Source organism: Agrilus planipennis, unplaced genomic scaffold (genome assembly GCF_000699045.2).
Source record: "Agrilus planipennis isolate EAB-ADULT unplaced genomic scaffold, Apla_2.0 scaffold23, whole genome shotgun sequence".
Taxonomy (NCBI): Eukaryota; Metazoa; Arthropoda; class Insecta; order Coleoptera; family Buprestidae; genus Agrilus; species Agrilus planipennis.
The window spans coordinates 2,154,200-2,172,409 of NW_020439044.1; the positions used below are offsets into that span (position 1 = coordinate 2,154,200).

Below are 18,210 nucleotides of genomic sequence, written 5' to 3' on the forward strand. Positions count from 1 at the left end.
TAATTTCTAGGTATTTCTTCTAAACTAAATTTCCAGGTTTTACTACCATCTTATTGGTTCCCTACTTTAATTAACTTATTTCTAACTCCTCCTTATCACCCTTCTTACGATCTCTTTTTCAAAAACTAAAATCAGTTCTGACTTATCCTTCCTAATTTCAACTTCACCATTCTACATTCTTAATTCTAGTCTTCATTTTTTTGTTCTTGTTTATTAAAGTTGTTATCGTATTCTGCGTTCTATTATTTAACCACCTCAACATCGGGACACACAACGAGACCAAAACTGCATCCCACATCTGTATTATGAAGCGTGAGAGATCATCTCTTTGCTACGCGACAAATTACCGGCTTTCTACAGCACAACACAAAATTGGCAGGCACAGTAAATATTTAATTTAAAATTTGTTTAGAAAGGTGTAGAGATTAAAAGGCTTTGCTTTGAGTGTGCAGCTCGATTAAAAAACACTTTGCATTTAATTTGGGCACTCATTAAGTAATTTGCAGTAGATAAACTTCCAAAAAATTTAACAATGCCGGATTATATAGGATTTTTGTTTTCGGGTTAAGAAATTATAATGTTCTTATTGTAAGATACATATAATATAAATTGGAACAAATGAAAGCCAAATGTGTTTCACGTATATGTATCTATATCTACTGCAAATCTTTGGGACAATAAGTGAAGTGAGCAAATATTTTGCATACCAACATCAAAGGGAATCGAAAGAAAGCACAAAGCTGATGCATTTTATGCTCGGTCGTGCTTCTAACAAAATACAAAATTCAATCAACCGTTAAAATTCCGCCATTACACTTCAACGTCTGCATGCTTCCCCTCCTTTCGATGTAAACATCTTGAAGGATATCTAATGTTTTTTTTTTTGGGATGGCTGTCACATATAGATAGACGGATGAACATGACAAAGCTAGGATCCTATTTTTATTGTTTAGCCATGAAAAGCTACAAATACGAATAGGAGCTTATAGCCTATGATTAGTATGGTGAATTTTCATAAAATCATAAAAAGTATTTTATAAATATTCCAGAATAAATCTGAAAAGCGTAAACGCCTGCGATTTTACGTTTTTGAAAATCGAAGTAACAAATTTAGTTATCAGCTCGATGTGACGTCCTAGGTCATACCGACAACGAGCGACCAGTCGTGCTGCGCTGTCGTAAGAACACATGTGTGCTGGAGCATCATAAGTTTCGTTTGCGTTCTGGCTTTAATTGTATTTTCCTAGCGATTGTAATTAATATAAAATGTATGTTATGCAATATTTTTAAAAATTCTGACGTAATTCAAAAAATATATTACAATATTTTTTAAAATATTAAGACATACATTTCCAGTTCTTCAAAAAAAAGGACTTTCAAATTTTATGTTGTGTCGCAATAAGATCAGAGTCTAAACAAAATTATATTGTTAGCTAGTTCTCAACAACGTAAACTTTTTTTTTTGTGTTGACAATGCCAGACAATTTTCACATCAACACCTAGTTGTATCATTTAATCTTGTATGTAATATCTTCTAGGCTGGTCAATTAATTGGCTTACAGGTTAATAGTTGTGTTAATCAAAGAAGTAGAAAAATTACGTCAAAAATGTTTACAACGTAATTAAGATTAAGTATACGTTTGCAGTTTTATGTTTACTAGTTTTAGACACTGACAGGACTTTTATTAATTTTATTTATTGATTAAAAAGAATAAAATAACGAATTACATCACCTTTGCAAGATAACTACAAAATCTGGAATCGGAGTCTGTGATCGCGTCTATCCCCTTTTTCCTAACAACTTGACTGGCCTATTCATAGTTGTGCATCATGCTTCTTTTTAACTCACTTAATACATTTCTTTTTAATATTTTGATTCAAAATCAAATGCCCTCGATCATAAAAAATATCGTAATCCTGGCACATTTCATGTAATTTAAATCGCAAATCACATATTGACAATCACTAACCGAAAATTGTCAAAATGAGAACCACTTCGATTCAGTACACATAATAACATCAATAGGAAAAAATCCACTATGCTCTTGATATAAAAGAATGAAGAAAATAATAGTATATTACGTACCGTACCGTGTGTATTTTGCCACCAAGCGGATAGCTAGGTTGGTGGACACACGGTATGATGTAGCCCACATGTATGCCGGAAATTTGAACATTTGTGTCTTTCGATTCGGATGACAACCGAAAGACGGTGCGAAATAGTCTTGTGTCAGCCCATTGTGCGATTCCGTGAAGCCATTCAGATTGTGGTCGAGCGCTTCGGATTGAAGCTGACTGAAAACGACTTTGATCAGCCAAGCGGATTCACTTATTAATTTCGTTTGTACTATTACTAAGTGTACAAATAATCTCACAGAACATGTACGGGAGGGATTCAAAAACAAACTAATAACAGAACCAGCACTGGTCGACCTGAATTCTGCTTACAGTACGGTTAACCAAACATTGAAAAATGTATACTATACTCAAGGAGTATTATTAAGTCCTTGCTAAAAAATAGACGGTTCTATGATATTCTGGAAAGGAAAAAGTGCTGATGGAGAAGACAAAATGAAGGCCTGGATTTAAATACGGTTATGGTCCCCATCCTTTTCAACCTCTACGCAAATGACTAACTAACAGTTAAGTACACAGGACATTTCGTGTATACCGACAATCTCAAGAAATCAAAAGTAGAATAGAGTAAGCGAAAACATCATTTCTTCATCATGAGGTCGTCTTTCCTAAGACTGGTTGGACACGTACCTCCACTCTTTCCTATCCTGAGCTAATCTTCGCATTTCCTTAAAACTAGAACAACACATATCCTTATTTCCGAACAATAATCTAATCTGGGTCTACCTCTACCTCTTCGAACTGCCGTTTCTGCTTCTGATATATCTCTGACTAGACCTTCATGCCTGAAAAGGTGTTCTACCAACCTATCTAGCCGACTTCTTCAATCCTTTTGCACATTGTTTCTGTGAGGGTCCATGCTTCCATCCCGTAGAACAGTATGCTGAAAACGTAGCAACGCAGTTAGGGCATTCTTAAGGGAATTCTTTGGGTAACACTTTTTGTATACTCTTAAATGATGTTTTAGAAATGAAGAGGTATTAGAAAGAGTAAGATAACAGGGGACTCTATGGAATTCAATAAGAAATAGTCGAGATAGGTGGATAGGACACCTCAGGCATGAAGGTCTAGTCAGAAACATATTAAAGGCAGAAACGGAAGTTAGGAGGGGTAGATATAGACCTAGATTAGATCACTGCTCGCAAATAGTTAAGGATATGGGTTGTTGTAGTTTTAAGGAAATGTGAAGATTAGCTCAGGATAGGAAAGAGTGGAGGTGTGTGTCCAACCAGTCTTAGAATTGATGATGGTATAATGAGAAATGTAAAATATGCATAGTCCTGATCAGCGATGGTACGGAGTGAGCACCACGACGCTGTTTAGATTCACTGCAGACAAAGTAAAAATTATGCAACCACTAAGGCAAGACGCGACTCTTAAAGAAGAATAGGAAGAAGAAGAAGAAGAAGAAGCCATTACAGTCAGGGGACATACATTTGGATAATTGGAAAACGAATTAAAACAAACCCTTGAACTAATGCTGAATTATTTCAATAATAACTCTCTCAAACTGAATCCCGATAATACACAGTTAGTGCGTTCCGCTTTCACAATCATGACGCAAAAGGGGCTGCACGTTCACTAGAAGGATATGATACTTAAACATACAGAAGACCTGAACCTACTTGATAGGTGGAATTGACATGCGATAACCGCCTAAGTTGAATTCACGTACTTCAGGGTATACTTTCACATGTACATACATATAAATTATTTTCAATTTGAGCCGGAGACTAAAGAAAATAATTATTTAGAAAAAAATGTTTAATAAAATGTTAGATAATACATATACAAAATCACGAATTGGTTGTTTTGGTATAGAAGATTTCATAAAATCTAATAAGGTCGATTGACGGCTCAGATTTACTTTTCTCCTGAAAAATTTCCTGGTAGGATGCAATAAATTGTAGCCATACATTGATTCTGTGTAACACGGCCGACCAAGTACATTAGATGAACAATAGTGTGGGAGGAGTAAATAGTTGAGGGTTGTGGTTAACAAGGAAGAAGCATTAGACGTAGCCCAATTTTGGACAGAAAAGTTCCACCTCAGGGCACGAAAAAGAAAAGCTTGGCAGAATAAATACTATGACATTATGAAGTTATAATTTTAAATCAGTACCCTTTTGTTCCCAGTAGCGACCCAAACTTTTCTGGGTATCTGTCGATTAAAATAATCTTGTCGAATGAATTCATGTAAATATTAATAACATCAAACCCTGCAGCTTGGCTGAACTCATTTGAAGAACACTATCTACCATCCCATAACCCCACTAACAACAATGAAACCGACGGAGTATTGAGTCCGATCCTTATCGTGCATGAAACATCTTGTCACGACCGTCAGGAGGGTCTGCATCATCCGACTCGTCGGGTTGCTTAGTGATAGTGGATATTGCTACGTTTGTGTATACAAGGTGTATCAGAAATAACTGCGGAGCTTTAGAGAGTGCCAAGTACAGCAGCCTGATCAGGGGCAAAATAAAATTTAAGGAAAAGCACTACAACTTAGAATTCGTAATGTGGGTGTAGTACAACTAAATTTTTGAGTTCAAATTGCGATAAGGGTCAAACAGCTATACTAGGTCTATTCAAAAAGTATTGCGAATTTCGTTTCTTTTTTCAAAGATTATATATTTATTAATGAATATCTATTTTGTCCCATTCAAAGCAATCCCCACCTGATATTATGCACTTATTCCAATCTTCAAAGCACTTCAAAAAATTAATTTTTGTGATCTTGTCCAGTTCCTCCTTCGATGCTGTTTTTATCTCCTCAATCGTAGCGTAGCGTCGTCCTTTCATGGGCCTCTTCTTTTTTCGGAAACAAGAAAAAGTCACAGGTGGTCAGATCGGGAAAATACGGTGGTTGCAGCATTATTAGTATGTAATTTTTGGCCAAAAATTCGCGCACAAGCTACGATGTGTGAGCAGGGTCGTTACCATGATGCAAAAGCCAATTACTATTCTTCCACAAATCCGGGCGTTTCTGGCGGATTTCTTCACGCAGACTGCGCATGATTTGCAGGTAATATTCCTTATTGACTGTTCTAATCTGTGGCAAGAACTCATGATGCAAGACCCCCCTGCAATCGAAGAAAACTGTAATCAAAACCTTCATATTCGACCTAACTTGATTGAGCGTTGACTTCCACGTCATAACCATAAACCCATGATTCGTCACTAGTTATGACCCTCTGGAGCAAATTTGGTCGTCGCGAATAGCCCCTTAGCAATGTTAGTGCACTGCTGTTTTTGGTCGAAATTGAGCAATTTTGCTACGAATTTCGCAACGACCCGTCTCATTCCTAGATCATTGGTAAGAATCGAATGGCAAGAGCCAATCGATATGCTTAGGTCCTCAGCAGCTTTTATAACGATGATTTGACAATTGATCAATACTATTTTCTTCACTTCATCAATGTTTTCCTCTGTTGTTGACGTGATCGAGTGTTTGGCACGCTCTTCAAATCTTCTCGTCCCTCTGAGAACATTTTGTACCACCGATAAACGTTACTTCGGTCCAAGGTAGCTTCATCATATACCACAGTCGACATTCGGAATGTGTCCACGCATTTCGTTTTGTTTTTCACACAAAATTTGATACAGATTGTTTGATCTACTTTTTGGAGTAGGCAAAAATCGAAGACGACCCAAAACACGTGCAAGGAAAGCAGGTGTCAAAAATTAATTGAACATTCAAGATGACCGAATTTGTCGGTATAAGTGAGAGACATGAGTAGCAATATAACTTCACCAAAAAATCGAAAATTGGATATACGTAGCTCGCGGAAATTCAAAATTCGCGATACTTTTTGAACAGACCTCGTACATGGATAGAATGTAAACTAAACAATACTGCCTATTCAACGCCTAAAGTAAACAAAAACAACAAACGACAACAGATCGCCTACTTATCCATCGACGAGTTATTGCTTTTGGATAAACACACACAAAAGTAACCGACAATAGTTTTTCTCAGATTAGACGCGCGTGGCAGAAAACAGGCTTTAAGACGTCTCCCAAAATTATTTCTCATTCGCCCAAAAACGTCAGGCGTTTAGGAAATTTCATTTACAGCGATCATCACGCGAACCTGCACATCAGTAGCATTGTGTACCGGTGTTTTATACAACCCCATACCAACCGCTAACTAAATTCACTCGCGATTCAAAATCAGTTTGCTGCAAAGCTTATACTCGCTGCAAATGATAAAGATGCAGCAACTCTTCTCTTACAATTTGTTAGATCGTCGCATGAAAGGAGCCAACGTTGGGTGTTATTTCTCTAGATATCCTACTTAAGGGTTACATTCAACGAAGTCAAGAAATAAAAATATTAAAACGCCTGTGCAATTCAGTAGCTCCACTAAGTATCTTTCCCGGTTTCCATCCTCCTCTCTTTCCTCCTAAATGACTCCTTATATTGGCAATTGCCGATACCACAACAATAACAAATCAGCCACTGGCTTTGAGAGAAGTGATAACGTCTCTCACAGTAATAACTGTTCTACACTGATGTTGCGTGATATGACGATGTAAAAAAATACTACAATCGTCGGTGTACTGCTCTACCACATAGAAAAACTTCTCGAAGGACCAGTGCACTCGATGGTAAAAGAAGCACACACAAAAAATAAAAATAACTATATTTAACTTGCTACATGTGCACACTAAAGGGTTATAGAGAACTTGCCTAAATATATGTTACGATGGTAAAGTATGTTGATTAATGATCTATTGATTATAATGTTCTCTCAATGATAATGTTCTGTCGATTTACTAAAATCCTTAATATATAAATTGTCATCCCTACTACGAAATGAGCCAGTCGAAAACTGGTGCAAGCTGTACAGCTATTGTTAGGGTGGTGAACCTTATTAACCCTGGAAATACCGAATGGTAATGATTTCGGAACAGACAATGCATAATGCACGTTTCTTAGGTACCTGCACAACAATAGAGCAGGAATTGAACATAATTTGGAAATGTTGCTGAAGGCAAATTCTTGAAATTACAAATAATAATGTTAAACTGATACAATTGATACTAATAAACAAAGAAACAAATGTGCAAATGCACAATATACCTACAAATAAGCAAAGAAATAAATATACAAATAAACATATATACCTACAAATAAAGAAATGTACAATTATGACTAAGATATAAAAAATATGTTTCANATCTCTAACCTCTTGTCCTGCATGTTTTAGAATTTCCCCCTGTATCCCATCTACACCTGGCGCCTTATTATTCTTTAAACTTTTTAATGCTACATCGAACTCTTCTCTCAAATGTTTTTTTATTCCGTTTAAGTGATTTGACTGGAGAATAGCAAGTTTGAAAAATATTTGGGTTAATCGATGCAGTTTAGCTACAATGAGCCATCCTGCATATTTGCTTTTTAAAAGAACGGGAAACAGCTAGTTATTTGTTCTCATTGGAACTAAAAAAGTCTAGATATATTGACAAAAAAGAGAAAAAAGTTGATTGCGTGAGTCAGTGAATTTGCTAGTTTATAAAAAAAGACTATATATAAAGTATTGAAACTTGCGTACATTGTAGTATAACCCTCCAAATTATTTTAATTGCTAATACTGGTAGCAAAACGCTCCTTTCTACAAAAAAATACAAGCCTTATGATGGTCGGACTGATGGTTGATTAACAGGGTTGTAGTTACTAGGTAGGAATTACCTTACAATGTATTCTTTTCTGTCTTGCCAAAATTTTACTGGAAGTAATAGAAGACAAGCGAGAACGAAGGAGAAGTTGACAACCACTACTCCTTGCCGCTAATCAGCTCAAAGTTCACCTTAACGGTTTTCGATTGCATTTTTTGCATGTTTCCAATATACTTTTGGTAAAACAAAAAAGGACACGTTAGAAGGTAATTATTGTAATTCTTGGATTACAACCGTGTTTGCTTTTGCAAAGAGCACTGTTTTGTGGAATTAAACAGGTATTTACAACTGAAATTTGGTAGGACTGCTTTTACTACAATGTGTGAAAATTTCAGCCTATGATATACTTACACTTCAACCGCAATTATCAATTTTTGAAAAACCGTGCAAGTTCATATGTATTTAGCAATACAGTTCAGCCGTACATTTTTTTTTGTATGAGTTCAACTTCCAAAACGCGAAACTTTCGTGACTTCACCGATTTTGGACCACCTTCTTCTAGACATCGCAATCTCCATGTGGATTTATTTTTCGTTTAGTGTTTCAGATTTTTATTATTCCATGTTACTCTTATCTTATCTACGAAGTCAGATAAGTCAGGACGAAAGGAGCAGTAGGGATACAAAGCAAAAGATAGCGCAAGGTCGAGTCGCCTTCCATAAAAAGAAGTCACTTCCATGCTCGCAAACAGTTAATTTAGAATTTCGGAAAAAATTGTTAAAGGTTCATGCTTGGAGAGCAGTGCTGTACGGGTGCGAAACATTGACGGTGGCCGCGGAGGAAAGAAAATGGTCAGAAGCGTTCGAAATGTGGTGTTACAGCTCAATGATGAAGATACCGTGGATAGAGAGAGAAGTTTAGAAATGGACAGTTATTAGAAAGACTAGGCGAAAAGGGGACTTTATGGAAGTCAATAAGAAATAGGCGAGATAGGTTGGTAGGACACCTTCTCAGGCATGAAGACCTAATCAGAGACATATTAGAAGCAGAAATAGGAATTAAGAGGAGTAGAGGTAGATCTAAATTAGATAACTGTTCACAAATAGTTAAGGATGTGGGATGTTCTGGTTTTAGGGAAATGCGAAGATTAGCTCAGGATAGAAAAGAGTGGAGGTGCGTGTCCAACCATTCTTGCGACTGACGACCTTATGATGATGAATAGTATACATATCTATATACACTAATAGCCATACACAAACCATAATTGAATGCTGTGAAACGTAACCAATAACTAAAAATCGCTAAATCCCACAAGACGTTTAGTAAAGTAAAACCCGTTTCGACACACAAGGTGTCTTCCTCAGTTAGAGGCTCTAATGTGTTTTAGTTTTTCAAACGTTTAGTGGAATTTTGGGGTTTTAAGTGTTATTTAATTAATAGTCATGACAATTTAGTTATTCTTATCTACATCCATGATAGAGTATTAGTATCCATAAAATAAAATGTCCATTATTTTTTATCTAGAGAAGCAAATATAGTATACAGCAATGAACGAGCAAACCAAGAATCGTATAGTTCAGCCCTTTATAAAATAGGATTATAAAAGCGTGTAGAGTAATGAGCATTTAAGATCCTGTAAATCATGTCAAGCTCGGAAATGAGAAAGTTAAAAATATTACTGTTGCGAAAGCGAAGAAAAGACAGCGGTGTAGGTTGGACTATTAGCAGAACGAAGGACAAAATTTACTGCCCATAACATTCTTTTAATGACCTTTTCAAAACACTTCGTTAAGGAATACAATATTTCGCACTGAGTCGTTAGACTTCCATTGGGGTTTATGTGTGTCATATAATATTTGTTTTCTTTTATATTTGCAGAAATGACCAGTAATGTCAGAGATTATCAACAACATAAACCAGTCAACATCGTTTACAAATTCATCTGTCGTTACCCCGTCCGCAAGCAAGCAGATACAAGAACTGGCTTTGGTTGCATTACTGAGTATTGTCATTATTGTAACAGTAATAGGAAATACACTTGTAATCCTCGCTGTCTTGACCACCAGAAGACTTCGGACTGTTACAAACTGCTTTGTTCTGTCGCTTTCAGTAGCAGATTGGCTTGTTGCGGTATTTGTAATGCCCCTAGCAGTGGCATACCATCTTATGGGTAAGTACGGAAATTAAAGTACAAAATAAGTAAGACCATTACCAACGATACAAGATAATACAATCGAATTATGTTTATGTGACCACTAAAGCGAGAGATGGAGATTTGAAATTTTAGGGGTATTTTCGATTTAAAAATTTACCGCAATTTCCATTGCTGGGATCTAAAAGATGCATTTCAATTAAAAAAAATTACTTGAGACCTGCAAATGACCCCGAGCATTAATATTAATATCAGTAGGTAATTTCCCCTTCACGAGAATACAACTTTTGTCTAACATTTATTCCAAAATTATGAGATCCAATTAAGATACTTCATTGACTCACCCTATATAGAAATGTTCCAGCGCATTAGACTGGTTTGTTTCCCCATCAATCGGTTAATCGTCACTTTTCGGTTAAACACTGCGGATAAACAGCAATTGATGCGTGCAATATCATAAGAATTAGCCAAATGGCTTACTTTCGATTTCTGGAATGTAATGGTTTAACCGAAATTTTTAATTAAAAGTTACTCATTTTGGCGTATTTGAAGTGGTACTTAAAAAAAAACTTTTGGGTGTTTCATTCCCACCAGCCACTAATGCTGGTGGGTGGGCAGACCCTACGGACTACACGGGAAGGTAGAGCAGAAGACCCTCTTCAGCCTCTTTTCAGAAATTGTGGGTATGGACGGGTAGTGGTTCGAGTGAGAGTGATGAGACGGAAGAAATGAAGACACAAGAGAATGAAAGATTATCTGTGGAATATTCCTGCTCCAACATTTGCCTAAGTGATCCAAGAAAACCACAGAAAAACTTGGAAAAAAGCCAAAAAGGCCATACCGATCGGTGAAATGGTACTAAACGATTACAAAAAATAGACTATCTGCAAAAATGACCTACTGACGTTGATAAAGCCATTTCTCCAAATGGTGAAATGTTGATTTATGAAACAACTGGAATCTTCACCTATTTTATTTATTATTTATTCGCTTTTGCCTTGTCTGAATTCAACCGAAATCCGTATGATTATTTTTAACAATATATCCACAATACCTGTTGACTTATTGAAATGAGAGGAGACCTTAAATGATGACTAGCATTCTCGCATTTCATTAAAAAAGTTAATTAGAAATTTAAATTACTAATTAATTTTTATTACTGTGTGGCGATTTGATAGTTTTTAAGAAAGTAATTAATTTTTTAGAGTAAGGTATTGAGTGTGTGGTTGTATATATTTTTTGGTATGTCTGTGATGCATGTATTTGTGTGTTTGGAATTTCTGTATTATTGTATTATTATTGTGTAAATATTCTTTTCTTATAATTCTATTTTTATACTTACTCTATTCTATACCTACTCTATACCTATTCTTCAGCTAAACGACTATTTAATTGCCTACGTACTTTGCTATCATCCCTTTTAACAATTCAACTCTGTATACTAACTGCATGACGTCTATAATTCTTACTTTTCCTAATTGCAGTTTTATGGTCAGTTTCTTCGGTGATTTGGGGTCAAACTTAATTTCTAGGTATTTCTTCTAAACTAAATTTCCAGGTTTTACTACCATCTTATTGGTTCCCTACTTTAATTAACTTATTTCTAACTCCTCCTTATCACCCTTCTTACGATCTCTTTTTCAAAAACTAAAATCAGTTCTGACTTATCCTTCCTAATTTCAACTTCACCATTCTACATTCTTAATTCTAGTCTTCATTTTTTTGTTCTTGTTTATTAAAGTTGTTATCGTATTCTGCGTTCTATTATTTAACCACCTCAACATCAGGACACACAACGAGACTAAAGTGGTGACCCCGTAGTTTTTTTTGTGCGTCAGTGTTGTGTTAAGTCCTAACTGTTAATAATAGTGAGAGGTGACAGACAATTGTAAGTACTTTTTTGAGTAACATTTTAGTGTAACATCTTGTGCGGTAGATTTAAGTGTAAATAGACTAGATTTTAGTGACCGTAATATAAGCGAAATGGCTAATTCAGAAGAACAATTAAACGTGCTGGAAAATGGCTTCGCAATTAGTCACGTCGCAGTGCGTATTCCGCCATTTATCCCGAACGATCCAGAACTATGGTTTTCGATGGTCGAAGAGAACTTTACAACAGCCGGTGTGACAAAGGATGCGACCAAATTTGGGTACATTACCGGAGTGTTAGAACCGCGGTATGCGTTAGAAGTGCGCGATATAATAGTGAACAAACCCACGACCAACGCGTACGGTGTGTTAAAATCTGAACTCATAAAACGCCTCAGCACGTCCCAAGAGCAAAAGACGCGGCGCCTGCTAGAATTGGAAGAAATGGGCGGCAGGAAGCCTTCCCAATTTCTGCGCCACTTGCAAACTCTCGCTGGTCCGACCGTTCCCGACACCATGCTGCGGACATTGTGGTTTGCCCGTCTTCCGCCCAATATGCAAGCTATCCTAGCGGCACATCGAGACTTGTCTCTTGTCAAAATAGCCGAATTAGCGGACTCCATTGCTGATCTAACCGACCATCGCCCACGCATCGCGGAAGCAACCCCTTCGGCTGGTGATGTCCTAGCCGCTCAACTGCAACAATTAACGGTCACACTCCAACAACAAATTTCATCCCTGCGTCAAGAAGTGTCAGAATTAAAAAGTCAGACCCGTTTCCGAGAAAGGTCACGCTCCCGTCCACGATCGAGATCCCGGAACCGCCACCATCCCGATGGACTCTGCTGGTATCATCGCAGATATAGTTCCCGCGCAAATAAATGTACACAGCCATGTTCATTTATAACAAATGCATGTAACCAGGGAAACGCCAGCGGCAGTCGTTAATGGCGGCAAACGACAGCCAATTTAACATTTCACGCCGCATTTTTATCACCGACTCAGGCACGAACATGCAATTTTTGGTGGACACGGGCGCAGATCTTTGTGTATTTCCTCGTTCCCAAGTACGTGGTCCTCGAGAAAAATCCTCGTACGAGTTGTCTGCTGCGAATGGAACAACCATCGCTACTTATGGTACCATTACGNTATTCTAAATGAGGCATGGTAATGAGCACCCTTTTCTCCATTTCAGTGAGTTTGTTTCTTTCTCGCTCTTATGTCAAATAAAAAATTAAAGTCTCATTAAAATAAGGAAAAGGGTGAAGGAACATCCATGCTAAAATGAAAAGGTACATGTTGTCACGTACTATCAATTCCGGCCGTGTATCCAACACAGCCTTTTGCGCCATTTTCAATTTGTCGCTGTTGCTTATATTACTGAAATTAATATTGTCAAGCTTTTAATTGAATTGAACTTTCAATGAAGCGTTCTGGTGATTCATATTCCTTTGTAATTTATTACTAAAAATATTCTTCGAAAATAGGACACTGCCGCAATTCCAAATTAAATCAAAAATTTTTCATTTCAGGATCGTGGGTGTTCGGTTGGCTATTATGCGACATATGGGTATCGTTGGATATACTGTTATGCACGGCATCTATTTTAAGTTTATGTGCAATAAGTGTGGACAGATATTTAGCAGTGACCCAACCATTAACTTATTCAAGAAGAAGAAGATCGAAACGGCTTGCTTTCGGCATGATTTTGGTAGTTTGGTGCAGCTCAGTCCTCATTACATGCCCCCCTATGTTTGGCTGGTGAGTTAAATAATATTGTAATGAATTTTTTAGTTTTAATTAATTTATTTAAATGCTCTTTTTATAAACTATATGCATTTATTTATATTGTTGTCGCCGTAGTTTGACGACTTTTATGTAGCTGTAGAGGCCAGTTTTAGGTATTACGCAAATGTAATTTGTTGATATAAAACCACTTGGATTTAACTATTTATTAACAACACTTAACTAAGGATTAACAACACTTTAACAAAAACCAATGGATAACAAAAAAAACTATGTAGAGTGGACTGTATAAAACTCGAAATTAATGAAAATAGAAAACGAACCGATAGAGCGAATGATTGAAGTGAAGGCCAAATTGCAACTGTCTGAAAATGACTGAAGTTCTGAAATTAGAAAAAATGGAAAAGAGGAGGAAATAGTTTAGGGGTGGAATTAAATTCAAATTGGAAAAGGTTGATTGGTTGGAGAAAAAGTAGAAGAACGTGATTTGTTATGAAATGAAGACAGAGATACAGAGGGGTAGAAAAATAGAGGGAGTACCAGAAGGGCATTAACCGGTACTTGGTACCGACACACGTGCAACGCGTCTTCGGAAGTCTGCCGTTTGCCTTGACTTCTGGGAAACAGACCCAAGAGAAAACCCAATTGAACTTTATTGGGGTGTTCGTGTTTGAATAGAAGAAACTGAATATTAGAATTGTCACTCGACACAATGGTCAATAAAATTTGTTGAACTTCCAAGGTCGGCAAACTACAATTCTCAAGTAACTGCTGTAAAATGTATACAATTGAAAATATTGTAATAATAATAAAATAACCATTCCACTAGAAATATAAAGATAGATGCTGAAAAATTTACAAATAACAAAATGAATATTACGACTCAACATATATTACAATCACTTATTTATACCAGTCGGTGCTTATATTGCTTACGCTGAAAATTTATATCGGACATCTTCGCTCTACCAATATCAATTATCCTATAACACTGACCTATAGCCAAAATGTACCTCGTCAAAGGAGCCAGTTCTTGTAGCTTCTACTAAATAATTATAATAAGCATCATCAACAAGTTTTATTTTCTTTGAGGACACGCGAACTGGACCATGCCAATTATCATCATTATCATAAGGTCGTCAATCCTAAGACTGGTTGGACATTCACCTCCACTTTTTCCTATCCTCAGCTAATCTTCGCATTTCCATAAAACTGGAACAACCCACATCCTTAACTATTCGCGAACAGTAATCTTATCTAGATCTACCTCTGCCTCTACTAACTCCCATTTCTGCTTCTAATATGTCTCTGACTAGACCTTCATTCCTGAGAAGGTGTCCTACTAACCTATGTCGCCTATTTCTTAAGACTTTCATAGAGTCCTCTGTTCTCCTATTCTTTCTAATGTCTTTTAAATAATATGTAACTGCGAAAAACAATTTTGTAGGTTCAGTGGGCGTTTTGGATCGATGTGTTTTCATCCGAATAGGAAATAGTTATTTTATGAATACCTGCGGAAAATAGGATAAAATTTTGTCGATTACCTATCGTGTGTCGTCTATTTATACAGTGATCGAACTTTCCTGTTTACTTCCTAATGCTTCCTTAGACCCCGTTGTTTCTGAAAACGTTCTCGAAATTATATTGTATTGCATTCTTGCATGTTTAATGTCCGGACCTGACTTATTATTTGAGCTATAGTAGGTACCGCCGCGATAGTCGATCCTACATCAAGTACACTCTTCCGTCCTGAATCATATTCTGTCAATAAATGGCATTAGTACTCAGCAGTTGGTCGATTAATTCCACCAAGGAACTTCACATGAGCGGTTGATAGCTCTTCTTCGATGACAAGGTCCGAACCGATCTTTTAGCACCGATAGCCTGGCGAATTTCTTCTTAAAGATATATTAATGTTTTTCGTCACACCATAAGCCGGCGAGTATTCCCTTGTTACAGTAAATAAGTCTTGCGGACTTCCAGAAGTGACTCCATGTCTCGTATAATTTTGATCCGAGCATCTTCGTGATTGCCATTAGTTTACAGAACCAATCGGTTAAAATTGACTACCTTAGATTTAACATTCGATGCTTGTATAATCCGGGACTTGATATCTTTTACTCATTTGACAATTTGGTATAGACCATCCCAGTGCTGTTGCAGCTTTAGTGATAGGCCACATTAATGACGTAGGTTGTATATCCACACAATGTCTCCTAGTGCATGTGGGTGCTTATGAATATCGTCACTTTCCTAGTTTGCTATCATAATCTCCAGCAACAACAACTCCATTTTTACAACAGAACCTTACATAGCACAGTAGCTGTAACTCATGACTAAACGAACTTTTATTGTTTAATGGATCGACGATCGATATGCGATGTATGTATGCACTTAGATTAAAATGGTCTGCGCAACAATAAGAAATTATTTGAAAACATCTATCATGACAATTAACTGTAATACACCATTGTTTTCTTACATCATCATTTTTGAGAACAGAAATCAAAAGTTCTTCCGGATTAGAATGAGTTGTGCTACGACACAAAGGTGCAAAGCAATATTTGTAACTTTCTGGGTTCGGTGAAGTATTTACTTAAATATTATCGAGAGCCATTTGTCCACACTTTCCAAATATTATTTAATTATTCATTATCACCAATAAATTTAACTCTTAGCCAATAATTTTATTAACATTAATCAATAAATTTCAAAGTATAATTATTATTAATCTACTATTTTTATTTAATTTTTACAACATAAACATGGATGTTTTAATGGCTCTCCGTGTGGTGGCGTTACTAAACCAATATAATGAGGTTACTGGCGTTCGAAAATACATTTACAAAACAAATTTTTAATTTAATATGAAATTTTTTCTATATGTCTTAATGATTTCTATTAAACATTCGAAAAAAAAAATATATAATCACAATATTTAACTTTTCTAGTCCGGAGTGATTCATGCAAAATATTAATACAAATATCCTTCCCTTTAAGGTATCCATACCGGTATGAATTTCCTACAATATATTTTGTGCTTTTTACAGGAATTATTGTAAATTTCGAATATATTAATGATTTGAAAATGCCTGTTTTGTTGGTAAAAAGGAGAATAAATAAATAAAGGGAGTGTATTAACTGTTGATAGTTCGATAACCATTTTGCTCATTAAACGTAGGTATTATTCGTAAATAAAACCATACTTTGCTGACATACTGATAAAGATTGTTCAAACGAGTGGAAAGAGCAACATCAGCAGAATCAAAAACAGATACATGAAAGGCTCTTTAAACAGTCCAGTTGCGAATTAAACACTCAAATTATTATTCGTGTACTTAAATGAATTCACGATTTGAACAGAAAATAGGCACGGAAGGATCAAGAAACAGGTTTAAACAAGCAAAAGCTCTCTTGGTCATGCACTGATTTAAGGATCATTAAAAACTAATTAGGTATGTACCTAACAGTGTTTCATTCAAAATTACTGTTAAAAAGTATAAACTTTAGTAATTAAATGTTCATTAAAGGCTCTTCAAATAATCCAGTTGCCAATTAAATGCTCGTATTATTTTTTTTTATAAATAGGCGTAAGGAATTACATGATATATTGGTTAAGTATATTACAAAACAATGCTATTATAACAAATAACCATATCTTACAATTTTATGTAAATTGGAAGTCAGTGAGAAAACAGGATGTTGTTGGTATATACCTAAAATGATTAAAAATATACGATTATTGCCGCAAATACTGATATCTTTAGTGTTTTGTTTGTAATTTTGGCAATACCGCATTTTTGTACGTATATAATATGAAATAAAGAAGTTAGTGTCTATTTAGAAGTAAATTATTACATGCATATATGCAAATGGTTATCGGTTATCGCTGTTTTCCGTTCCTAAAACAAACTTATTACCATATAAATGACTTCTAGCATTCGCTATTATAAACAGGCGTTATGCTAAAGAAAATATTAAATACAGTAAAGGTAATTACGAGCAAAAAGCAAAATTGATGCAAGTAGTTTAGAATAACTTCTAGAAATGTCAATATTTTACGAATTTAACAGTCAAGTACTTACTATAAATGGATAAATTTACGGTAGCTATACCTAGCTGTAGTGCAGTGGTATTATATAAGGTGCGTACCACAAGTACTGAGCCTTTTGCAAAAACGAAAAATTTATTGAGTAAATTGGTACAACTGACCAATATTCCTCAAAATTTGCACCTTCTGCGTCGATGCACTTTTGTAAGCTACTTTTCCTTGTTTTGAAAGCGTCAGCGTTGACCTGTTTCGGGATGTCTGTAAGCATTGCTGTGACATTTGTTTGCACGATCTCCATCGAGTCGTATTCATGCCTTTCAGGACTGCTTTCAAGCAAGGAAAGACGGAAATTTCCACACGGGATAAATGCGGGCTGTACGCAGGCTGGGGCACCACCGCAATGTTGATCCGGGTCAAGTAATCGTTCACGACGGAAGCAATGTGGCAAGTTGCGTTGTCGTGGGGAATATTCCAGTTGTCTTTTAGCTTTGTTCGAACCTCCAAGTAGTAGGCAGCATTCGCGGTCTGTGTAGGTGGCACAAACTCATAGTAAATGATCCCTTCCACTCCAAAAAAGACGGTGAATATGGTCTTTTTTTTGGATTTGTTCATGCGAGCTTTCTTGGGACGTG

The 18,210-nt window shown here is 36.1% G+C and overlaps 1 protein-coding gene across 1 annotated transcript; it reads left to right on the forward strand.

The window, feature by feature from the left end:
* Positions 1–8,940: 8,940 nt before the first annotated feature.
* On the forward strand, positions 8,941–17,999 carry LOC112905107 (probable G-protein coupled receptor No18). Its single transcript, XM_025976850.1, has 3 exons — positions 8,941–9,930; positions 13,314–13,542; positions 17,900–17,999. Exons 1-3 carry the CDS (start codon positions 9,651–9,653, stop codon positions 17,997–17,999), a joined length of 609 nt encoding a protein of 202 aa, XP_025832635.1. The 5' UTR covers positions 8,941–9,650.
* The last annotated feature ends 211 nt before the right edge of the window (positions 18,000–18,210 follow it).

Bases quoted from the DNA above. Each gene is read 5' to 3' on its own strand.
- LOC112905107 (XM_025976850.1), top strand. From the start codon at position 9,651: ATGTCAGAGATTATCAACAACATAAACCAGTCAACATCGTTTACAAAT. The intron at 9,931-13,313 runs GTAAGTACGGAA...TTTTCATTTCAG, and splicing joins AGTGGCATACCATCTTATGG to GATCGTGGGTGTTCGGTTGG. The intron at 13,543-17,899 runs GTGAGTTAAATA...CATGCCTTTCAG, and splicing joins TGCCCCCCTATGTTTGGCTG to GACTGCTTTCAAGCAAGGAA.